Source organism: Indicator indicator, chromosome 23, assembly GCF_027791375.1.
Source record: "Indicator indicator isolate 239-I01 chromosome 23, UM_Iind_1.1, whole genome shotgun sequence".
NCBI lineage: Eukaryota > Metazoa > Chordata > Aves > Piciformes > Indicatoridae > Indicator > Indicator indicator.
Window position 1 is genome coordinate 7,353,303 of NC_072032.1, and position 22,288 is coordinate 7,375,590.

General features: G+C 42.9%; 1 protein-coding gene across 1 annotated transcript in view; it reads right to left on the reverse strand.

The window, feature by feature from the left end:
- NSD2 (nuclear receptor binding SET domain protein 2) overlaps positions 1-22,288 on the reverse strand; it is a 58,236-nt gene that overhangs the window by 15,955 nt on the left and 19,993 nt on the right. Inside the window, exons 5-10 of the mRNA XM_054391503.1 lie at positions 20,690-20,834; positions 19,457-19,534; positions 17,888-18,006; positions 14,489-14,570; positions 13,347-13,471; positions 248-379 (exon numbers count right to left, since the gene is read on the reverse strand). Coding sequence (XP_054247478.1) covers positions 248-379; positions 13,347-13,471; positions 14,489-14,570; positions 17,888-18,006; positions 19,457-19,534; positions 20,690-20,834 — 681 coding nt within the window. The remainder of the gene's footprint in view (positions 1-247; positions 380-13,346; positions 13,472-14,488; positions 14,571-17,887; positions 18,007-19,456; positions 19,535-20,689; positions 20,835-22,288) is intronic.

Here is a 22,288-nt window from a genome sequence, read left to right on the forward strand (position 1 = left end):
GGAATTCCTTTTACTGGCATGGCACCCTGGTCGCTGACAGACATCTCAGGTATCATTAAACCTATTTCTGGCCTGCTACTGTCATGTCTAGTGGGAGGCAGCCCTGCCAATGCCAGGGGGAAGTGGAGCTAGATGATCTTGAAGGTCCCTTCCAACCCAAACCATTCCAGGATTCTATGATCACATTCAAAAAGAGCTTTTCTAGGGAAGCTCAGGAAACACAGCTCTGGGCAGCTAATGCTCTCACCTGACACACATATTCTTTCTTTGTTCCTGCTCCTCGCTCAGACTTTTTGGATGATATGGACACTTCAGTCTGAGCTTCGTCCGCACTTTCATAGGGAGACTCGGAGCGCTCATCTCCTTGGCCATCCGAGATCTGAAGGTTAAAGAGAGGTGTTAGAGAAAGCACTCAGGGGTGGTCAGTTTTGCAGAGATTTATCAACTGAAGGAGGAAAACAGGCCACGATTCAGACCAGCAGATGGAGGCTGCACTCTTTTGGTTTTGTTTCCCTCACCTCAAAAAAAAGAAAAAAAAAAAAAAAGGCAGCTTGAATAAAAGCAGAGTATGCACTTGTGGAAGTCCCATCCACAGGACTACATAACTATCAAGCTCACCAGAGCTTGGCTAGGGAACCATCCCCCTCACCACCTTGGCTAGGGAACCATCACCAACTCAACAGCAGCCAAAAGAAGCCACCAAAGCTTTGCAAGGTGGCATTTTATTTACCACCTCTTTTGTAACTCAGTTAGCTAGACAGCAACACAGGGATACCTTCAAACTCTGGGTGCCAGCACCAAGACAACTCTCTGGGTGCCAGCCCTAAGAGAATTCTGGTGGGTCTTCCCTAAACCTTTAAATCTGTACTTTAAAAAGGCTGTTGAAAAATGGGACATGAGGATTGAAGGCAACAGCCCATTTCAAGTCTCCTCAGTACAATATCCAAAGCAAACCAACGTGCTGCTCTTCCTCACTGCTTCTCTTCTGTTCTGTGAGGATCTCCCCAAGTCTCTGAAAGCCACTGTAAATCACTGCAGGGCTCATCCTGCCAACAGCCGTTTGTCAGGATACAGATTCCCCACTTTCTATGAAGCATTTGCCTGTTGTTTCAGCTACAGGATCTCTGATTTCTCTGTGGCAAAACATGTTTTATTAGAAATGGCCCAGCCTACCAACTACTAGGTGCAACCTCCCCCTTGGCTGACCTCCATGCCATATGGAAACTTATTAGAAGTGATTTGTTTTGCAATCAGAGAGAAAAATGTAAAGTTAAACCAGGTCTAGCATTAGCCTTTATAACCTCCCTTTAGCAGCACTGGTTTGGAGTGATTTCTTCTCACCATTGCTCATGTTCCTCCACTTCAGCCTGGCTTTTCTTGGGCCTGTCTGAACACATTTTGTAAATGGGAGCAGACTGACAGTTGTTGGTTGGTTGTGGGGGGCTTCCCCCCCCCCCCCCACAGTGTACTTGCAACAGGCAAATGAATTTCCTCTCTGCAAATGCAGCCTGTCAAAGTCCTTCAGACCTGCGCCATGCCACTGAATATTTCTACAACTGCAGTGATCTGGAGATTCTGCTCCGCTACTTTAGAAGCAGTTAAAGGAAATCAGGTGTAAAATCACTGCTTTGCTCAGGCACCAGGAAATCTCAGTCCCCTGGAAGGAGCTGTCAAACAGCAGACTGCAAACACGAGCTGAATGCACGGCCAGGAACAGGCAGTTCCTGCTGGGGAGAGGGAGACCGAGAAAGGTAGCCTGAGAGTTCAGCAAAAACACAACCCCCTTTCCCCTTGTGGCTTAAGTGAGCTCACACACGTCCTTACTTCTGCTTTAACTGTTCCCACAGAACATTAATTAGCGTAAGCAGTGCGCTGCTCTAACATTTTTAGTGCCTCATTATGTTCCTGCTTCAACTAGCCTAAATTAGCCATGTTTAGAAAAGAGAAAACAAAATATAAGCAAGCTGGAAGGCCTTAGATCTGTACTCCTTTCCTGCTTCAAAAGAAATCAATTACTCTCTGCTGGAACAAAACAAGCAAAGTCCTTTAGTAATTTCGCATTACAGTTGTCCCCCATCTTTTCTTTTCCCCACACCAAAGTAGCTAAAACCCTGAGAAAAGCCAGCTCTGCAGCACACCTTAAGAGTTAAGATGGTCTCTTTCCAGCAGCAAAAGCTCTATGGTCTAGCCCTTGAGGGAAGCACTCCTCCCTCCCAGCTCACTGCTTCTGAACCTACTCAGTGACAAATCCATTCAGTCACAAGAGAAGAAGGTTGCTTCCAAAGCTGTGGTTTCTTAGCTTTTCTTTGGTTGATACAGTCTAAAATGTTCACATGAAGGATGCAGACCTCTGCATGGAAAGGTAACCCTATGGGCAGGGGACAGCTCTTCAAAAGCCCCCTTTAGATGCAGGTCACAAAATCCCAGCCATTTGTGAACCAGAAGTTGACATTTTCCTACAGGACTGAGATTTGCTGCCTCAGGATGAATGCAGAAGCCCTCTGATTACCTCACATGGTGACTGAGCCAAAAAGGAACAGTGCTGGCAAGAATCAAACCCTACACCACAAACACAACCAACAAACCCCAAATACTCCAGCAGCCCCTTCAAGATGAAACTTGGCAACCAGATATAGATCAGTGCTGGGTTTCAAGCACCTACCAACAGACGGAGGACCAACAGAGCACCTTTAGTTCATCAACTGAGTGGCTACCACAGAGGATCTTACAAGATCTCTCCTTTGCAGCTGTCAGGAGCCTCACACCTCTCAACTCCAATGTTCTGTTAGCCACCAGCTTTGCTCTGCACAGCCAAACCTGGGTAGCTGCTCGTGCTGGCTGCAGCTCCTCTGCATTCAGACCTCTCCCCCTGATGCAGGCTGCTGCTACTGCAGAGCACATCTCCTGATGCCTTCTGCCACAACCAAAGGTCTGGCCAGCACACCCAGCACCCACCTTAGGTGTAACCCATGCACAGCTCACACCCACTCCATCAGCTGAGAACTTTCACACTGGCTAACTTTAGGGGGCTTAGCAGATTCCCTGTTCTAGGAGAGGGAAGCATCCCAAACTCTGATTTTTCCATTATCCAGGATAATTCAGAGTGTGACCCTAACTTTGGGTTTTTTACACCATGTAGAAGTTGAAAAACTCTCTAGCAGCCACCTCTCTTTCCAGAGAACCCCTGCTCTACACAACCACCTTTTGGGAAAGCTCTCTCTGTGAAGAGAGACAGATCAACTCAGCTCCTGAAGTTATCCTGGAAAGGCTAGCCAGGGAAGTGAAATGAGCATCTGTCCCTTCAGGTCTGTGCAGAAGAGGCTGAGACAACCTTCTTCTGATGTTTCTCAGAGAGAACTTACAACTTCATGACAGGTAGAGCATGAGATGGTTGGGAAAAGTATCTCTGTGCCCCAAGCAAGCTGCAGTGGGGCTCGGCTGTGGGTCACAGCAACACCATCTTTAGATGGAAACAAATCACTAACTGGAGATGATTTACAAGACAGTTGCTGGAAATCAGCTCATGCTGACACAAACCATGACCACCTCTAAAATCCAACACAACCTTCCATACTGGAAGCTCAAAGATCCAAACCATACCATCCCACAGAAACCAGCACAGGTTCTAGGAGACTTTTTCTTTTGCTTTAATTGAGTTACAAACGTAAATCTTTCCCTTGTGATCATGCCAGAGCTTGTCTTGTCCTGACTTTTGCAACATAATCTCCTTGGCAAAGTAAACTGCATGTAATTAACTCTTTTGATATTGAGGCCAAGGTTCAAAGCAATCAACACTTTGATGAGTGTGGCAAACCCAGTTAATTAGCAATTTGTAGCAATTGCCGGTTTATTCTGGTTTGCATTTTGAGCAATTTCTTTTTCCCATCAAAGCACGCCACCGTTTTTAAGACTGCAAACTCAGGGGCAAAAAAGGCCAAGGCTGCTCGCTTCAGACTTGCAGCAAGTGACCAGTTTGTGCAACGAAATGGTACCAGAGCTCTACCATTATCTTCACTCCTCAGCAGCGATCAGCGCTGCTGCAGCACAAAAGCTACCCCTCTCCTGCTGACCTCAGTGTCACCACAAGCACCATCCAGCTTCACACCTCAGCCAGGCTTTCCTTCCCCTTTTCCTTCAGTCACTGAATCACACCATTATTTTGGGAGGACTTGCCTGGAGAAGCTTTCACACTGCACTACCCGCTCAGCACCCAGCTGCTGTTCCAGCAACCAAACTCCTTCCAGCTCTTTCCACTGCAAACTGCACACAAGTGAAAGGTGGGAAAAATGTCCTGAAAAGCAAAACGTGAGGAGCTTTGCTCTTTACTCGGGCTGGGCCAGCACTCATTTCAGGGCTTGCAGAGGCTGAGAATACAGCAACTTGCAGAAGGAGCAGACTCAGTCAGATTCCCAGGACAATCCTTCCTTTCTGACCTGTCCCAGTGCTTACTCACTACTCACATATGTAGGACTGGAAGGGAACGTGCAAGGACACATCACTGCATCCTCCCAAGTCCTCAACAGCTTCCTCACTGGAAAAACATCTGTTACTGAACCAAACTGGGACAACATTTTGCCATGACTGTGAATTCCTTGGATTTAGCATTAGATTTTATCTGTGAGGAGATACAAATTGTGGCAATGGATCATTAAGAATTGAGCCTTCTCATATAGAATCATAAAGGTTGGAAAAGACCTCTGAGATCATCAAGTCCAAGCTTAACCTACCATAGAATCATTAAGGTTGGAAAAGACCTCTAAAATCATCAAGTCCAACCTTCTACCCAACACCTCCATGACCACCAGAGCATGTCACCAAGTGCCACATCTAACTCATCTCAAGCTGGTTTTGATCATCCACCTTGTAACACAACTTTTGTCAGTGGTTCCTCAGGTCTGCAGGGGTGGCAGGAATCAGCAGATCCACACTTGGTAGCCCCAAAGCATTTTGACTTTTCTTTTGAACCAGAAGCTACAATTCCGTGTTCCCAATAACCCAAAGAAGGGCTTCATGGATTCTTACAGATGAGCACTGATCTATTTTTAGAAAGACTACAGAATAATGCTTCCAAAAGCAACCCTTCACTGAATGAAGATGTTTTGCATCTGTATGAAGCCAGATGACACCAGCAGCCACCAGTGAACACTGGCTGACGGTTGAATTGCTAAATACAACAAGATTTACTCTTTTTTGACTGCTTCCCCAGCTACTTCTCCCTGTTTTGTGCAAAAAGGGATCCAGGAGGTACAGGGACTGTTCATGGAGTAACAGAGGGTCCTGCTCATGGTGATGCTGGGTACAGAATTTTGGTGGAGGCTGCTGGGCAGAGTAAGAAAAGAGAAGGAAACGTACAACTCCATACATTTAAAGTAAGAATTAAGACACTAGGTTATGACAAGAAATCAAACTGAGTCAGCTCCATGCATTTTGTGAGGTTTTATGCTTGTATTCTGATTTTTGCCTTTTGACTGAAGCTCTCTAAAAAGACCAAGGGGCGGCAGGGGTAGGAAGATGATTTGGCAGAAACACTGTGCACAAAATCACTTCTCAAATGCTTTCTTACTGCAAGACTTCGCTGCAACACTGAGTAGTTTGGTAGTTTATTGCACCACTGGTTCACAGAACGGCTGAGGTTGGAAGGGATCTCAGAGATCTATCCCAACTAGACTCAGTTGCTCAAGGCCTCATCCAACCTGGACTTGAACAGCCCCAGGGAGGAGGCATCCACAACCTCCCTGGACAGCCTATTCCAGAGTCTCACCACCCTCATACTGAAGAATTTCTTCCTAAGCTCCAGTCTAACCCTGCTCTCCCTCAGCTTCAAATCATGCCCCCTTCTCCTGTCTCCAGACACCCTGATGAAAAGTCCCTCTGCAGCCTTCCTGTAGGATCTCTTCAGGTAGTGGAAGGCAGCTCTAAGGTCCCAGTGGATAAGCACTGACAGGGAAACATTCAGCAGCATTCAGCACATCTGAATGTCAAGTTCAACTCTACAACAACTTGTTAAGCACTTTTTTGGCAAGCAGGTACCTGATGCCAGTCCCAGCCACACACCTCAGCAGGAATGTGAGCCAATGCTTCATTCCCTCTGGCCTGCAGTTGGATGCAAGCTGCTCTGCACACTCAGCCTACACATTTCTAGAGTCACAGGGGTGAAAACTTTGCAAATGGTATCCTTAGTTCCACATCTGGATGGCTGAAATTTCACTTATTTAAAGACAAAAACGGCACTGCCATTGAGTTGGCATCCAACTGTACTGCTACACACACAGGAAAGGATAGCCTGGAATTCAAAAATTCAGATGATGCTGGGTTTAACAGAAACAGGGGAGGGTGAAATCAGACACTTCTGGGGATCACAGAATATTAGGGGTTGGAAGGGACCTTGAAAGCTCATCCAGTCCACCCCCCCTGCCAATGGATGTTTGCTCCACCCAGTCACCTGAGGAAAACATTTATTTCCCTCCCCCTTTAAAATTTTCTACTTACTTTGACAGCTCCAAAAATCAAACAGTTAACACCAGTGCCATCAAAAACATTAAACTGTAAATCCAAGGAAAAAGAGGTTCAGCAATTCTAGGTCAGAAAATAAATGGCTGCTCTCATCCAATCTGAGAATTCAAGGAGTTACCACAGTCAGAAGATAAAAATGCAACTGCTCTCCTTGTCCAGACTGGCCCTCATCAGCTGTTGACCTGGTTATTAAATGTACTTTTTGTTTAAGGCTTAGGATTAAGTCTTCATTTTAAAAAGATGATCTATGAAAGCATCTTTGTGGCTCAGATCTGGGGGTGGGGAAGGGGTGGTGCCTTTTTTCCTTCCCTATAAATATCTCCTGGCTCAAGGATGTCCTGAAGGGCTACAGCATCAGAATTTGACAAGGTAAAACCTGGTACCTCGGAGCAGAAGCAAGTTTCAAATGCTACTCACTGTGTGTTAGCAACTGCACAGTGCACAACAGCCACACTTCTGTGCTTTTCAGCTTCACTAGGACTTCTCCTCTCCTAGATCCAGCTCAGATAAGCTTTTCCTGCCTGCTGTTTCAAGGTTCAAAATGAGTTTGGAAATTCTGAGTGACAAAGTTGCTAACATGTATGCATTTACGGTACCCACACTGGAACAGGCTCCAAACTCCTCCACCAGTCACACACCTTTTCAGACCCTTCTAGATAACAAGGTGCAACTTCCATGAAGAAAAGAATTCTTCCTCAGAAACCCCACTTGATTAACTCATTCAGTCTTACAAAACCACTTCTATTACTCACTCAAAAGCATTTCTTAAGCATTAGGAAGCCAAGCTTTAGCCTTAGTCACACTGGAGACAATGATGTGCTGTTGGTGTTGTGCTTTCAGCACTTAGAAAAGCAACTGAAGGGCAAATTTTTTTCTAGACCCAAAAGCAAATTTAACCCTCCCACTTCCCCTTGTTTCACTTGAGCATCTCTTGTTTAAGAATCCCAGCTGTAGGACATCAATGGAAACAAATTCCATGATGCATCCTTACTGGGAAGCTAGGGCTATCTGAAATGAAAACAAAGCATGGCAGCAAAGGGAACTAAAGTCTTTGTTTGTTTGGAAGATAAGTCACCTCTACAGCAGGATCCAGGAAAGAAAGGACCCACAAAGAGTGACCTACCACTCCTTCAGAGTTGTCTGAAGACACTCACTGGCTTCAGGGGCATGCTCTCTCAGGTCATCTGCTCTTTCTAACAGCTACACAGCATCTTAGAAGCATCTGAGAAGCATGTTTCCATGACTTCTGAATGCTGCTGGCTAGCAAGCTTCACTTTGCTACAAACTAAGGACACTGCTGCAACCTCAGACTTCCTGATCTGATTTCAGAGTGGGTGATTGCTACACCACAGCCATCCAGGAGGAAGTGGTTTAGTTTGGTTTGGTTTAGCCAGGAGCTTTCTCTAGAAAGCTCAGAGCCTGCATGTTCTGATAAGCAAACTTTTCAGTCTTTCTACAGGCAAACCCCAATTGCCTTTTGGTTTGTTTTTGTTTTTTTTTTTTTTCCCCCTCCTTATTGACCAAATCTCAGCAGCCAGAGGGTTGGGTTTGGATTTTTTTTTTCCACCCTAAGGACAACTTTTATATAAGTCAGTACAAGACATGCAAACAACAGGTCAGACTGTATTCCAAAGACAATCTGTTGTGCACCCACACGGAGACAGAAGAACTGACAGAGCCAATTGAGTTACAGTTAACATTTCCTTTATTTCAGTATAAGAATTCCTCAACTGAATGAAGAATATTTTGGCCCATACTGCTAGACTAGAGAAATTCTTTTAAGAATGCAGTGCCACAAGTGTACACAGTACTATAAGAGCAAAAAAGAAAAAAAAAAAAAAAAGAAAAAAAAAAGGCGGCCTGGGACAAGTTTAATTTTTATTATTATTAGCAGAGGTTTCAGATGAGAATATTTGGCATTCCTGAATTTGCTGGGAAAGTTAATTAAAACTCTTGAGAACATTTTAAAACATGATTAAAATTGCCTACAGATACTCAGGAGACTTTGGTAGGGGATATGGAATAAAAAGCTACAGCATGTAAACATTCAGTCCAACAGATTCTCTGCACTCTGAAGCCTAAGGGATACACAAGAGGAGAAAAATTACATCAGAACCTTCATTTTCCACACAGAACGTGCTGCCAACAAACAAGAGTCAAGCCTAGAACTTTGTTTTTCCATTTGAAAGTGGAAGCTTCAGAACAAAACTGTATGGTCTGGTGGGCAATGCAGGTCATTTCAGGCTTTAGCAGAGGTTTAGCAAGAAACAAGTCCAGCTACTCGCAGCGTTGCACAAAAACCGTCCCCCTGACTGCTCACTGGTGATTTGAAACGGGGGGAAACAACCCAAATCTTACAGGCATACAGAAACACAACACAGGGAACAACAACTGTCTGCTAAGCCAGAGGATTTGAAGTGGCACTAGGTTATGAAATTATCCTTAAGGATGGTTTTGAGGAGACAATGATCTTCGAAGGGAGCTAAACTGAAACGCTAGAAGGACGCTGACTGTTTAACAACCTGCAAGGTTGGCTTCACAGAATCACAGAACATTAGGGGTTGGAAAGGACCTCCAGAGATCATCCAGTCCAACCCCTCTGTCAGAGCAGGGTTACCTAGGGCAGGTCACAGAGGAACATATCCAGGCAGGTTTTGGAAGTCTCCAGGGAAGGAGACTCCACAACCTCTCTGGGCAGCCTGTTCCAGTTCAACTATTTTTCTTTTTAAGGCAGTAGTTGTTTAAACCAACATGAATTCCTCTCCCTTCCTGTTCTGAGGATCTCAGAGACAGTTATTTTTACCTTCAGTGTGCATGCCTAGAGCATTTTAGTTGTGTACTGCAGGACAACTAGGCTTCAGGGTCGATAAATGGAGCTGAGGGACATTTTTAGCTGCAAGTTGTACATGACTGCCTCCTCAATCAAATACCTTACCTTTTAAGAACTGAAAGTGTTTTCTCCATTGCATCTACATCCTAACACCCAGTGAAACATCTGCCTCAAATTGGTCATGAGAAAAAAACCAAACAAACAACTGTTTAATATGCAGAAGAAGAACAAAACTTAAGGCTTGCATTATTCTAACTTGTATTATTAGGCCTTGGGAATGCAAGAAGTTGTAGCTGTAACCAGCATCTGAGCTTGGTTTGCCTCTGGATCAAAGAAAGAAGAACAACTCCCTCTAGAGAAGACATAAGGAACTCTGGATACAAGCAACACCTTCAAAATCTCTCATAGGCTTCTTTCAAGTGCCATCTGCTGGTCAGCTCATACTTCAGGAAGGTCTGATGAATGAGGCTAGCTAAGAGTTTACAGTCTCACATGGTCTTCATTTTGTCCTCTCTTAGGAAAATAATTCCAATTTCTTTGACACAGTTCAGAAATAGGATCTTAAGGAGACACTTAGCTGCTGTCAGCAAATCCATCCAGTTGCATGAAGCCAGCCAATAACCACAAAACCTGAAAATCTAAAGCAGATCTTATTTCATGCAAGCACCCAAGAGTGTGCCAATAATCCAGCAGTGCTGCAATCGTAAAGCCTTTTTTATTAGGTAAATTATACTGCTTCTGCTCTACTGGCACCTCTGACATTACTGGGAGGTGGAAGAGGGCCAAGGTTAAAAAAGAAATGAGAAGGTACCACCTGTATCTCTTCTCACAAATATAAGCTTTTGAATGGTTACACCAAATCTTCACACAGGCAGGAAGAAACTACTCCAAGCTTTTGCAGCCTTGGAAATGTTGAGTATCTTCCTCACATCTGGTCCTACCAGTTCCTCATTAAGAGCCAAATTTTAAAAATCATCTCACTTGAGCACTGGAGGAAATGATTACTGAGGGCAAGTGCCTAGAAGTAAAATTACTTTGTTTCAAGATTAAATGCAGGTATGGAATTTATGTATTCACCTCTAATCACCTCACTGCTTCTGCTCATCCACCTTAAAACAACTTCACAGCCCAGTCTGCTGTAGGGAGGGAAAGGCAGCCTTGAAATCTCAAATAGGCAGGTCTACCAATGTTGGTTGGTTTGGTCTTAAGGCATCCACACCCCCACACCTGTAGATTCATAGAATCCTACAGTGTTTTGGGTTGGAATGGGCCTTCAAGATCATCTAGTTCCAACCCCCCTGCCATGGGCAGGGACACCTTCCTCTGGACCAGATTGGTCAAGGCCTCAACCAGCCTGGCCTTGATACATCCATGGAGGGGGCATCCACAAACTCTCTGGGCAGCCTGACCCAGTATCTTCCCACCCTTACTGTCAGGAATTCCATACCCAAAATATTTTACCAATGAAAAAGTTGGCTTTGACTGATTTTATGACATTTCAAGTAAACCCCATTTAAAAAAAAAAAATCCCAAGTAACAACAAAAAGCATCCAAAATATCTTTTCCAAAAGGTCAAAGAAGGTGCACCTTTCAAGCAAGAAAAACCAGAGCACAGCCTTCCTGCTGAACACACCTTTTCCTGGGCCTTGTTTGCAATGTGCTGACATTTAAGGGAGAGTTGTGCAGCTAGCAAGAGTCCTTTGCAAACAACAGGCATAGGCAGGCTTCATTCTGGAACCACACAAAAAGTGTTGGGTGGGAAAAGAAAGGAGGAGACCCAAAGGCCAGAATCCACTCAGTATTGCTTGTGGAGGCGTGTGTGCTTGTAGAATCCACAGACTTTTTGCTTTAAGAGCATCTAAGCCAGCATTTAGAAGTCCTACAGTGAACACAGCAATCCAAAAGTTAGTCAAGAAGTGCACTCATTGTTGAGAAGAATCAGATCCTATCCCCTTAGCTGGGCAAGGCCTTCAGCACTGCACGGTTGTGCTTTGCTTTAGAAACTCTTTCCCTTAACACTCTGGAGAAGGTGTCTCTCTAGATCAACATTCCCACATATTTAGCCATTTAGACAAGTGCTGAATAGTAACAGAAAAGGGAAAAGGGCTTTGAAAGTCACTCACAATCCCAAATGATTTATCCAGCTTCCTAGTTGGTACAATAGCTCAACAGGAAGCTCAGAAACAGGTGCCTGATATTTTTGTTTTAAAGACAAAATGTATCTAGTAGCATAAGAAACAAAGTGGGTCCAGTCCTTAGCTGGTCGAAGCTCAGATCAATTTAACTGTAAACTAAGGATCCAGCCCACTAACCCACTCCTACCTGCACCCAGTCCCCCCAGATCTGTGTTTTACCAGGGTATATTTTATGTTCTGTTGATGGGGATTGTTTTGTTATTTTAAAACCTTTTAAACACTTGAAAACAATCAATTCTCTTTCTAGTTTGCGTATCTGTGCTCTGGAAGCAGTGTCCAGTGGTAATCTTCCTCACATCCTTTGCTGTTCCACAGCAGCTGAGGAAATGAAGAGCTAAGTTTTAACCTTTTCATCCCAGCCTGTGTTAACTACTTTTTTTTTTTTTTTTTTTTTTTTAATGTTTGAACCTTTAAGTCCCAACCCTAAATCCTACAAACTTTTGAGTCTTTGGAGAAAGATTTCTGGAGATTTCACGTTACACACAGTGTCTGAAACAGAAGAATCTTTCTCCTGAAATGACAATATTTGGAGATGCCTAAGGGCTCAAAAGGTATGTTTCTTAAGCTGGTCTGGCTGGATAGATGGTCCCAAACACACAGCCAGGCCCAGCAGTCAAGCCAGAAGAGCAGAAGCCAGTAGAGCCAACAGATGACTTACCAAGGGCCAAAAGTTCTCTCTCAACTGAGAGAGCCAACATCACTTCACTTGGCTGCTGCTATGGACACTACTTTCTCTGGGACTGCCTTTGCTTGTTTCTTTGGGATACAGGAGGGAGAATCTGTTCTGGTTGGGCTATTTTTCCAGTGACAGCAGGGTACAGAGCCATTAACATGCCACCTTTTACCATCTACTGAACACTGTCAGGATACTTTAACTGCATTCCTTGCAGTGTCTAAGCACCTCATGTGTTTGTCAGAGGAGGTGAAAGCCTCTAGGACAGCTGGAAGCCTAACCCCCCTCTTAGCAGGCAAGTATTTTCTCTGCAGCTTTCTAACACAAACTGCTTGAAGCTGTTTGTCCAGGGAAGTTTGGCTAAATCCTGTCAACCACCTTTCTGAACCCACCTGCAAACCAGCATGCTCACTTCACCCTCTTTGGCTGACTGGTTTGAGGTGTAGCTGACTGGGGGGGGATGGTTTAATGGATTGGATGGATACACTTCTGGTACATCCACTTCATTTATTGTGTGTCAATCAAGCAGAATTACAGTTCAAGATATGCAGAGCTAAGACTATGATTAGTAAGTATCCAAAAGATACAGCCTTCACTGCCTGTTCCACTCTCCTGGGGATGAAGCTATTTGCATCACAAAGAAATAGCACTAAATTTAAGCTTCAAGGGGCTCCCTGCTCAGAAAACTGTCCAGTTCTAGATTAAAGAGAGGATTAAGAAACTTGCTTCAATAGAAAAAGCTCTGGCAAGATGACAATAATATTGAGTTACATCATGTAACTAATGCAGTACACTCACAGAAAGTCTGGAGAAGAAAATATAGAACACACTGGCATTTTACTTTGCCTCTAAGAGGAGGTTACAATTCTAAAACTTTGTTGGTAAATACATTAAAAAAAAAAACAAACAACCACAAGAATACCTCGAGGTCCCCTAAAGGAGACCCTGGGATTACAAGAAATGACTTTGCAATGCACACATCAACAGGTTCCACAGAGGCCAAAAAGTTGTCACTTGTCTAGAGCACCAAACGTTAAGAGAATTCACCTTGGGACTTCTGCTTTGCAACAAGATTCACACCTGAACATTTCTGTCATTAAATGGCTGTGTGCAAACACCACTTTTTGTTTTTTACCTCATTCTCAGTTAAGGAAGCTGAAGGAGATGAACTCTTGCTAAAAGCAAGAGTTGAAGATTCTGCTGCTGAAGCCCGATTTCGCTTCTTCAGAGGTTTACATGCATCAGACAGATTTTTCGTTGCTGTAAAATAATTTGGGTTTACAAAGTGAAGTTGGGAACTGGTAAAAAGTCATCTCCCTGAAGCCACTGAAATTACTCCTTCAGACACAGGAAGGAATGATTTAGGGTAAGGTCTGCTGGGCCACCTAGGTAGGGCTGAGAGAACAGGAAGTTTTGGTTTGGCTTGATTTTAAAAATCATGAGGTTTCTGTGAATCAAATACAGACTACAAATGGCTAAGGAATGTTTGCCCAGGGGGTTCTTTTGGCTAAGGAATGTTTGCCCAGGGGGTTTTGTTGGTGGGTTGTTGGTTTTTTGTTTGGTGGTTTTGGCTTTGGGTTTTTTTTTTTTGGCTCATTTTCTATTAAAATCCAAACAACTTGTGACCTCCTGAAGGCAGAGGTAACAGTTATCTCCTCATCACAATCTGAGCACCACTAACACTTTAAGAGACAGGACACACAGGAGCCAGGTACCAGACAGTACCTCTGGCACCTCACCACTTCTATATTGAGCAGAACTTGCTGAAGTTGACTCCTCTTACGACCTAAAGAGACATGCTCTTATATAGTTACCTTACACTTGAGCATCATGAACAAGTCTGACTTTTGATCCGAGGTTATTTCGAATCCCCCTCTCGCTCTCCACACTGCCTCCCACCAAGCATCACTGCAAAGGGCTAAAATCCCATCACGTGGGATGGGCACTACTCATGTTTTATTGGGCTGATGCAGAAGGAGGAAGTGGAGCAGCAGGATTTGTTATCCCTGCAGGGCAACAGCTTGAATTTGGTGCCATCACATGATGAAATTGTGAACTGCTGCTTGAAATCAGCAATGCACAACTTCAGCTGAGCAGAAAGGTCGCCAAATGGTGATAGTGAGGGAAGAGGGCACACTCCCCCCTCCCAGTCTGTGGCACAGTGGCTGTTAGCTGGTGGCTGCCAGCAGAATTTTAGCCTGCTGTCTCAGACAACCTGTTTATTTGAAGATGACTGAATTGAAAAAGTTACATTAAAACTTATTCTGACCACATTACCTGACTGGTTCTTTTGTGAAGAGGAGGTTTCTGTGACCTTAGAAGAGTTTGTTTTTGCTGTTTTGTCATTGCTTGTCTCCCTCTGTCACAAAAAAAAATAATAATAATAAAAAAATAATAAAAAATAAACCCTCCTAATTTATGAGTGGCTGGATAAAACTGGTAATTAATTCTGGATTAGTCAAAAGAAAGCTGTCTTTACAATTATCTGAATGGAAATGTAGTTAAACTAAACCCATTTAAGTGATTTTTTTCTTTTTTTTTACAGCACAGGGTACAAACCCATCAATAAATGAGAAGAAAACTAAAGAACCCACTCTTGCAGCATCCCACTTACCCATCCCAAACTCACAGCAAAAAAGGGGAGCTCTAAATGAACACAAAACATGTAAATTATCCTTGCTATTCTTTGGCTAAAACTGGTTGAGTCAAACCCTTCAATTATTAAACTGCAGAATTAGTAGAAGAAATTTGAGAATAAACCCTCTCCAGATTTTTAAGGCTCAGAGAGCCTTGGCTCTCAACTCCACAACTTATAGCAGTGCCATTTTTTTGGTCTTATTACTATGGTTAAGGTTGTTTCAGCATTTCCAAAGTGAACCTCACTGTTTCCAAGGGAGCAGAACCACAAGATACACTTGGCTCCAGACTCAGAATTTCTCATTACAAGCTTAGGCAGAAAGCCAAGGAAGTTTTTGTCACGATTAGATGCTGTTCCTTACACATCCCACCTTTTCTTTTCCCTTTTTATATGTCACAAACTCATTCAAGTCACTGAAAGTGTAGCCCACAATGCTTAACCCTGACAAATGCTCACCTGCTCAGTAATTCTACCCAACAGAAGGTTTTACCCAGGTTTCAGATTCTTCATCTGACACTCAGGTTCAGAAATGGTGTGCACCTCAAAGACCAGAGAACTGCTTGCCTTAGCCAAGACGAACGGCTGCTGTGCTACAGATGTGCTACAGACGTGCTACACTGGGCTTTGCCTTCTCAGCAGGCTAAACTGTTCCACCACTAATGCAACTGGAGCCTTCCCAGATCAGTTTTTAAGATTTCTGTTATCCTGCTGTGTTAAAATGACAGAAAACTTACAGCCTAATTGACTCAAAGCCTGCTTTACAACCCCCATTTTGTTAATCACAGAATGGGTTGGGTTGGAAGAGACCTCCAAAGGTCATCTAAGTTCACTCCCCACCTTGCAGTCAGCAGGGACATCCTCCACTAGATCAGGTTGCTCAGAGCCTTGGTGAGCCTGACCTTGAATATCTCCAGGGATGGGGGCCTGAACTACCTCTCTGGGCAATATACTGCAGGGTTCCACCACCCTAATGGTGTAGAACTTGTTCCTAATGACCAGTCTAAATGAACTCTTTCTTCTCTAATTTCATCAGCACTTTACACCCATCCTGAAAGCACCCAATGACTGAATTAGTCTTCCAAAGCTTCCAGATGGGTACTTGTGAGTTAAGGTTACTTTGTGTGAAAACATTCTGACTTTGTAAACAAGAAGACAAAGAATTGTAAGCAAGAAGAGGATAAGGCACAACTCTCATGCAAGAAGTAAAATGTTGTTAAAAAATAAAGGCATTAAAGCTCCTTCTAACCCAACTGATGGTAACAAAAGCCTGCAGGTAAGCTGGGGAGAGCAGAAGGAAGGTGTAGGGTTAGTGTTTGCTTGTTTGAATCATTACGCAGACATTCCCACTGTCACTCCCTCCATTGTTTCATTAAGCAGCAGCATGTACAGCTACGAGCACTCTGGGCTGGTAAAGGCAGGAAAAAGACTGAGAAATAATTCATAAAAGAAAGCAGAGAAGCAACCACTCTACACCACCTGTCCTTTCAGAAACACAAACACTGCTCCATGCGTTTAGAGTTCCCAAATTCCCCAATATTTACACACAGCAGCCTCCTTCTGACTAGTTCTGCTCAACAAATCCCAGAGAGGACAGCACTCCTCAAATGCACCTTAGTAAATCAGTGTTATTAGTGGTATGGATCTTATGGGAATCCTTCCTCTCATTTATTTATTTCCCTGTTAATATCCACTGCACCACAGCAACAGACACCAGAACCTCCTCTGCAACCACCTTTCATTCCACTTGGGGTAACGTAGGGTAATGGCTGTGGAGAAACACTGGTGGGACAGGAAAGTAACTTTAGGGACAGACAGAACAAGAACTTTGTAGCAAGAATTAATTACATGATGCAAACTTAATTATTCCAGGGACCTGGTGTTAATTTAGATCAATTAGACAAGTTTAAAAAATGGTCTAAACCCTTCTCCTACAACCTAAGATTAATATTCAATGACTAACCTGTTAGAGCAAGAAGTGCAAAACCCAGTTCTGGTCTTTTGACAAAGGTAAACAACACTTCTCTAAGGACTAATCTTGCCCCTTGCTAACTAGCTCATTAAGCCTGACAATCTGAAACTCTATTTTTTATACTGAACTCTAACCAAGTTGCCTGAATATGCAGTTATCCACAGAGCTACTAAAATAAGCAGCCTACCAAACAAACTGACAGCTATCAAAGTGAGCTCTGCAACAGATTTGAGAAGCCAACCCCATCACCTTTCCTTGGTTCATTTCATTGCTGCACCACTCCAGCCCTGGGATACTCACACTGCAGTGTGATCCTCTCAAAGCAGAGCTTATGAACACTGTCACCTAAGCTTTCCACACAAGCAAAATCCCTGAAGTTCACTGCTCTCTAGGCATAACTGAGCAAACCCACACTTGCACCTCTACAACACCTAAGCTGTGTCCATATCCATAGTTTTAGTGACCTCTGGAAGGAAAAGTCTTTCTCACAAGCCAGCTGCAGTGAGAAGCAGCCTGTGAGTTGGGCAATAAATATGCTGTAATAGTCATTGCAGTTTCCTAACTGAAGAAATGGGTCAGCATGCCACCCTCACATGTCCTACAGGCTTCCAGCTGGGAAATAGTTGGGGTTTCTGCTTTGCTTGCATCTCTCCCCCTCCTTGTATCTAAAGTATTGACTAAAGATATGACTTTTTTTTTTTTTTTAAACATTCTTGCAATCTTTCCTCCTGGAGTTGAGAGCTATAAGAACTGCAAAGCACAAGAACACAGAAAGGTGATGCCTCTGCACATTCCTTCCACACGCAGATTCCTCAGCACACATTTTCACCACAATTTAAGCAACAAAGTGCAACTTGTCATAGCTCCATCCTCCACACTAAACACCTCCACCCTGCCTCCCCCCAGCAACAAGCTCACACGTACCTCTGAATAGTTCCAACACTTTGGTTTGATACACAAAGACATTACTTTTTTTTACTCCTGAAAATGGAAATGCTGACAAACTTAACTACAGCAATGTGATTGGTGCTGCTATAAATCAACCCAAACAAACCCACGACATAATTACCTTCCGATTATTCTGCTTATCCATCCTGAGTCTTTTCCTAGGTGCTTCCTGAACTTCAAAATCTTCTGTAGGTTCCTTTGTCCTCTTTTTTTGGTTTCTTTTATTTCCATGTAAGTTACCTTGGGATGGGGGATGGGGGAAACTTACATGAAAAATAATCTAAAACCCACTTTCAAATTATTTTTGAACTGATCTAGTTAGTTAAAAGTTACTTTGCTTTCAGTCATTATTTTAAAAACATGGTTAAACATTAAAACAGTTTGATGACCTCTTAATGCTTAGGGTCTGGTTTCTGGTGCTGAAGACTAACTCTAGAACACATCAACTGCTTTATATGAGTTACTTTAGAAAGATGAATCTACCTAAGCACTAGTTTAGGATCTGAGCATTACTGCCCAACAGCTCTTTTGTCTGGGCAGGCTGCACATGATTGACCTATAGGGCTTTTAACTCTCCTGTCACTCTGGAACAGTGACTTAGCACTAAAATGGATTTTTAAGTCTCCTCCTTAAGCCTCCCTTAAGTTCTCCAAATGACACACATGAAGGTATTTGCAACACCTATTAAGGAGCCTCTGGATATCACCAACTGTGGAGATTAATTTTCTCTTTCCAGTATGGCAGTTCCAGACTCTAACAACAAGCTTACTTCTAATTTTACTGGAGACTGTAAGATCCCCTTCCTTTGTGAACCAAAATCCTAAGAACAGAATCACATTGGTCATTTTAAACCAATGGACTTATTCAGGTATTTTGACAATTGTCCACTGTCAGGTTCAGCAGCTGCTGAACTGCAGAAGGTCAGTGACCTAACACACCCCTTCCACAGGTTGTTTGCACTCACTCTACCTCAAAAAAGCCAGGTGAAGGTTTAGGAAGTGGTCTGTTTCAATCAGGATGAAATCATAACATTATTATGCTCTCCAGTACACTTTGAAGCTCAGCAGTACAAAGATTACAAGCTCCAAGGGCACAAATCTGTTAACTGAAAATTGCCCTAACATCTACAAGCATTCTGTTCCAGTGAGAACAAATAGCTGTCAGGATTCAAACTAGAGCAACCTGAAAACAGGGATCATTTTCAAATTGAAACAGGGATCACTTTCAAATTAACATTCTTATCTAAATGATCTAGGACAGATTCTACCATCAGATTCTGAACCCACTGAAATGGCTCCAGGAGAACCTGCTACTTACGAAAAGCCAGCAGAAAAAAAAAAAAAACTTCCCACAATATGCTTCCAAGTTTAAGATAAGAGGATTTGGGTAGGGGAATGATTGAACTGAGATGTTTTTATCAATGTACACAATATATGTACTAGAAACACCTGGTACAGGTACAATTTCCATTACAATTTCTTGCAATATGACACTGAGGAAGGTGAACAAAATTCAGCACTACAGCGTTTAGATATTTAATTGGGGATCCATTAAAATTCTAACGTCAAGGAAGACAACAGCTGAGAGAAAAGAAAGAGATTATGATAGGTGGGTGATTACATGTCAAAAAATACACTCAAGAGCTACTTATAATGATGAACTATTTGCACACAACACAAATTTCAATTACTTCTGGATCTTGATCTCCTTTTAGGTGAGTCTTGAAACACTTTACGTTTGGCCTCTCCAATATTCTTCAATGATGAACCTTGAGAGATACAGAACGTGGGGGGGGATGTTTTTAAAACTGAGATCCAAATATTTGACACTTTAAAAGTTAAAAACTTTGCAATTTTCCACAAAAATGAGGTTATTTCACACGCACACACACAGAGTTAACAAAACTGACTGCCATTTTTATACAAGTTTTTCCAAGTCTCACAAACTTTCAAACACTCCCTCTCATTCTTGTCATTGCCCAAAGCAGCACCTGTTGGCTTCTAATTCTTCCAGAATCACAGAATGGTTTGGGTTGGAAGGGACCTCCAAAGGTCACCTAGTCCAGCCCCCCCCTGCAGTGAGCAGGGACATCCTCTTACAGTGCCATAAAGCTATTTGCAATTTGAAAAATTATAGCTACTTAAATTTGATCAAGTTCATCATGCAAATGCCAAACTATCTCCCTCCTCCTTTTCTCAAATAAATTACTCCAAACCCCCTCAAATATTTTGCAAATTGAGACTGTTTAGCAAAACCAAACTCTAGACAACAGCAACCAAAAAAATAAAAGGGGAAGGAAAAAAAAGACAAAAAAAAAAAAAAAGAAGTATTTGAAAAGAAGGTAAAAGAAAGGTATTTGCAATCTTGTACAATGCCCTAAAAACTTTGAGCAGCACAATAAAATGCCAAACAGATCAAAAGTTTGTGAAGAAAGTTTGGAATACTTCTTCCTGAGTTGATGGTGACAGGAGGTAATAGACTTTGGGTAGATCTGAATGTGGAGCACTGCTTCAACTTTTTAACCATTTCCTGACTATTCTATAAAAAAAAAAACAAACAAAAAAACCCAAAAACAACTCAAATTTTTACTGGTCTTCCTTTCCCACCATCCACTCCTAACAGGCAGTGGATGCAATGGCAGCTGCTTATGGGCAGAAGAAGAATGAGAATTCAGCAATCTCTAAACAGCAGAAGGTTTACATAGAACAACTTTTCAGAACAACGAGCAAGAAAATGTAGACTTGAAGGGTTGCGTTTATTGTAACCATTGGCATTCCTTTGCTATTGGCACAAACACCACCAAGAATTAAAAGTGGAAAACAGGGAAAGCTGTTTTCCCTACAGCTCTGCAAGGTGTGCTTAGTTTAACACCACTAGGGATATCAAATTTAGTTAGAGTACACTAGCACAGTTTTACGTTTACCAGAGTCTTCTTCAGATTTGGGAGAGGTCACTATGGCAAACTTTGTGTTATAGCGAGCTTTCTGTTTTTCACTAAGCATGTTCCACTGTGATTCCAGCAATTCTTCAATCTCCTCACTTGAAGCATCTGGATGTTCAGCAACCACCTATACATGCAGAAATAGGGTTGTATTAAAAAAAGAGAGGTGACCATTGAAAAGGTGTACAATCTTTTGCTCTAGAAAAAAGCTGGGTGCAAGCAAGCCAGCTCTCATTTCTGCTGCGGACACAACTAGATTCAAATCTTCCGTACCCAGTTTTTCTCTGAATAACCAATTCCCTCTCTCTAAAATAAATAATCTACCAGCACAGTCAGAATTATTAAAAATAAGTTTGGAAGTATCTATTTCACTGAATATTAGAGATCATTCAGTCCAATTTCCCTGCCAGAGCAGGGTCACCTAGGGCAGGTCACACAGCAACACATCCAGGTGGCTTTTGAATGTCTCCAGAGAAGGAGACTCCTCAACTTCTCTGGGCAGCCTGCTCCAGGGCTCCAGCACTCTCACACTGAAAAAGTTTTTCCTTATGTTCCCATGGAACCTCCTTTGCTCCAGCTTGCACCCATTGCCCCTTGTCCTGTCATTGGACATCACTGAGCAGAGCCTGGCTCCATCCTCCCAACACTGCCCTGCACGTCTCTGTAAACATGAATGAGGTCACCCCTCAGGCTCCTCTGCTCCAAGTTGCAGAGCCCCAGCTCCCTCAGCAGGGAGATGTTCTACTCTCTCCCAGTTTGAATAACCACTTCTGTCTCTCTAAACCTATCAGCATATTCAGAAGCATTAGGAATCATTCTGGAAGCACCTATTTGCCTTTTAACATTCAAAGAAAGAAATGGACTAAGTGTAAATCTTGTCTTGTGGCCTTAAAAAAAAAAAAAGAATTATTTCTTGATGAAATTGCAATCTACACCACAAAAGGCAAACAAGCAATGTTGGAAGATATGCTTGCCTGTAAAAACACCTATCAGTTCATTGGAGAACTCATTTAAACACAGACCTCTTTGCTTAACAGAGAGATTTACAAGCACACATCTGATGCAACATTCTCCTGTTTTCACTCATCGTTTCATACTATGTGTATGAACATCAGGAACTCAAAATGCTGTGCATCTCTTCTTTAGAATATGAGAATGACACACTGAAGCTATCAATATGGGATTTAAGAGAGCTGCTAGAGGTTTGTTCAACAGCAGTATTAAAAATAAATTAGGAATCATAGAATGGGTGAGGTTGGAAGGGACCTCAGAGATCATCTACTCCAACCTCCCCACTACGGGCAGGGACATCTCTCAACTAGACTCAGCTGCTCAAGGCCTCATCCAGCCCAGCCTTGAATAGCCCAGGTAGCAGGCACCCACAGCCTCCCTGGGCAGCCTATTCCAGAGTCTCACCAGCCTCATACTGAAGAGCTTCTTCCTAAGATCCAGTCTAACCCTGCTCTCCTTTGGCTTCAAACCATTCCCCCTTGTCCTGTCTCTAGACACCCTGATGAAAAGTCCCTCTGCAGCCTTCCTATAGGATCCCTTCAGGTATTGGAATACCTCCAAACTTCCGAT